A 2,529-nucleotide genomic window follows, 5' to 3' on the forward strand; every position below is an offset into this window, starting at 1 on the left:
TCGTGGGTATGATAGACTACATCATGGAATCCTTCCACGACCTTCTCACAGGAGATTCAGAGATGATCTATGACTCTGACTCCAGCAGGGGAAGCCATCACCCCTCATGAGAATGCTTCATGGCAGGCACCCCCGAGGGACGTGTCCAAAGCATCCATGAGGAAGGGCCTACTCCTACAAATGAACCTAGCAACAAGGTTGAGGGAGATGCAGGGGCCCTGCCTTGTCTATGGGTGGAGCAGCTGAGGGCACGGCACAAGGAGATTGAGGATGCGTGACTCCATCTAGAGCAGAAGCATGTGGAGCTCAAGTGTGAGATCGAACGCCATGGAGGCGGTGGCCGTGCATGTGCCATCGCTCGTGACGTAAACCGGAGGATCATCGAGGATGACAGAGGCCTCCCGCACTTCGCTTGGGCAAGCTAGAACATAGTTGCTGTGGTGGCCTTGCTCCAAGGGCTCCCAGAGCCCATGACACCCAAAGATTGTTGGGCCCACCATGAGATCCGCACGCTGCTCGAGCATGCAGCGATGCAGCAGGCAGAAAGCTCGCTGTCTCGACGATGCAAGCTCGATGCCAATCAGTGCGTGTCTTTGGGATGACATGGCCGGGACATATGCGTCCACCAGGTGCCCCATGACAGTGGGCGGCTTGCCATGGTCCTGGTCCATGAGCGTCTTGGCCCCAACCGTAACACACATAACACCCTAGACACCCATAGGCATGGATGGGGGACAAGAGAGAGGAGGTCAGTCGAGGCTACCACCCTCGTCATGGCAGACGTTACGACAGTGGCGAGGACCGAAGCCCGAGCCCCGATCTGCCAGGCCCTAGGCTTTCGGCTGGCACATCCTCAACGTGGATTTCCCATCATGGTATCAACCACTGACCAACATCCCAAAATACTCCAGGGAAATGAACCCCGACCTATGGCTCGAGGATTACCAGCTTGCTTGTCAAGCCGGCGGTGCGGATAGTGAATACTTCATTATCCACAACCTTCCCATGTTCCTGGCCGATTCGGCATGGACATGGCCGGAGCACCTTCCGCCCAACCGGATTCAAAGTTGGGCGGACCTAAAGGAGATCTTTGTGGGAAATTTCTAGGGCACCTACATGTGCCCTAAGAACCCCTAGGATCTAAAGAATTGCTGATAGAAGTCTAGGGAAACTCTCAATGAGTACATCCGATGCTTCTCCAGGCAATCCAACGAGTTGCCCGACGTCACCGACGCCGACATCATTGGAGCCTTCCTATCTGGTACCACCTATGAATCCTAGGTTCATAAGCTAGGACATATGGGCCCTCGGACCACCAAGGAGCTCCTCAACATCTTGATGAGCCATACCTTAGGCGAGGAGGCGGTCGGAGTGATTTTTGACCACCCTAAAGGCAAAGTGAAGCAGGACAAGGACATCGGTGAGGGCACCTCCAACCGCCCGAGCAAAAAGAAGAACAAGCAGTGACACGGAGGCTCTCTCATGGCCGCTGCCAAGTGGAAAGGCAGCCAGGCAACCACTAAGGGCGCTCCCGACCACTTTGAGAAGCTACTCAAGAGGCCATGCCCGAACCACACCTTCCTCGTCAAGCACCTATACAAGGACTACGCACTCATGAAGCATTTCGTGTCTGGTGGCTCCAAAAAGGGGACCAGGGGAAGAAGCCTAAGCCAGTGGTGGACGACACTGAGGGGAAGGATGGAGGCTTCCTGATGCTTGATGGTTGCCTCATGGTCTATGGTGGGGTGGTGGCTTATGACTCCAAGCATGGCTAAAAGCTCACGTGTCACGAGGTCTATGCAGCCGAGCCAGCCACACCATCTTTCCTACGGTGGTCGAAGTCTGCCATCACCTTTGACTAATCCGACCACCTAGAGAGCGTCCCATAGCTAGGAAGGTATCCACTCATGGTTGACCCAATCATCAGCACGAAGCAGCTCACAAAGGTGCTGATGGATGGAGGCAGCAACCTCAACATCATGTACGTCGAGATGCTTGATGCCATGGGCATCGACCGGTCGCATGTCCGACTGATAGGGGCGCCTTTCCATGGCATCGTGCTAGGGAAACAAGCCATACAACTTGAGTGGATCAACCTACCCATCACCTTTGGGGATCTGACCAACTATAGGATGGAGACCCTCACCTTCAAGGTGGTCGGGTTCCATGGAACCTACCACGCCATCCTAGGATCACCGTGCTACGCTAAGTTCATGGTTGTCCCTAACTACACTTACCTCAAGCTCAAGATGCTAGGACCATGTGGGGTCATCACCATTGGCACCTCCTTCTAGCGTGCTTACGAGTGCGAGGTTGAGTCCTGTGAGCGCGCCTCAACGACTATTGCCTCCAAGGAGCTCATGGTCATCAAGAAGGGGACTGCCGAGGAAGCACCTAACTCCAAGCGGTTGACTAGATCTTTTAAGCCCACGAAGGGCACCAAGGAGGTCCTCATAGACCCTAGCAACTCCAAGGACAAAGTGGTGCGCATCGGCACCACGCTTTCCTCCAAATAGGAAAGTGCGCTCA

The 2,529-nt window shown here is 54.8% G+C and overlaps 1 protein-coding gene across 1 annotated transcript; it reads left to right on the forward strand.

Annotated features, from left to right (window-relative positions):
* Nucleotides 1-1,907: 1,907 nt before the first annotated feature.
* Nucleotides 1,908-2,294, forward strand: LOC136537234 (uncharacterized). Its single transcript, XM_066529275.1, has one exon. It carries the CDS (start codon nt 1,908-1,910, stop codon nt 2,292-2,294), a length of 387 nt encoding a protein of 128 aa, XP_066385372.1.
* Nucleotides 2,295-2,529: the final 235 nt, after the last annotated feature.

The sequence above is a fragment of the Miscanthus floridulus genome, chromosome 2 (genome assembly GCF_019320115.1).
Source record: "Miscanthus floridulus cultivar M001 chromosome 2, ASM1932011v1, whole genome shotgun sequence".
Taxonomy (NCBI): domain Eukaryota; kingdom Viridiplantae; phylum Streptophyta; class Magnoliopsida; order Poales; family Poaceae; genus Miscanthus; species Miscanthus floridulus.

What these genes read in the sequence shown, in the direction of transcription:
- LOC136537234 (XM_066529275.1), top strand. Translation starts at nt 1,908, where the DNA reads ATGGTTGACCCAATCATCAGCACGAAGCAGCTCACAAAGGTGCTGATG.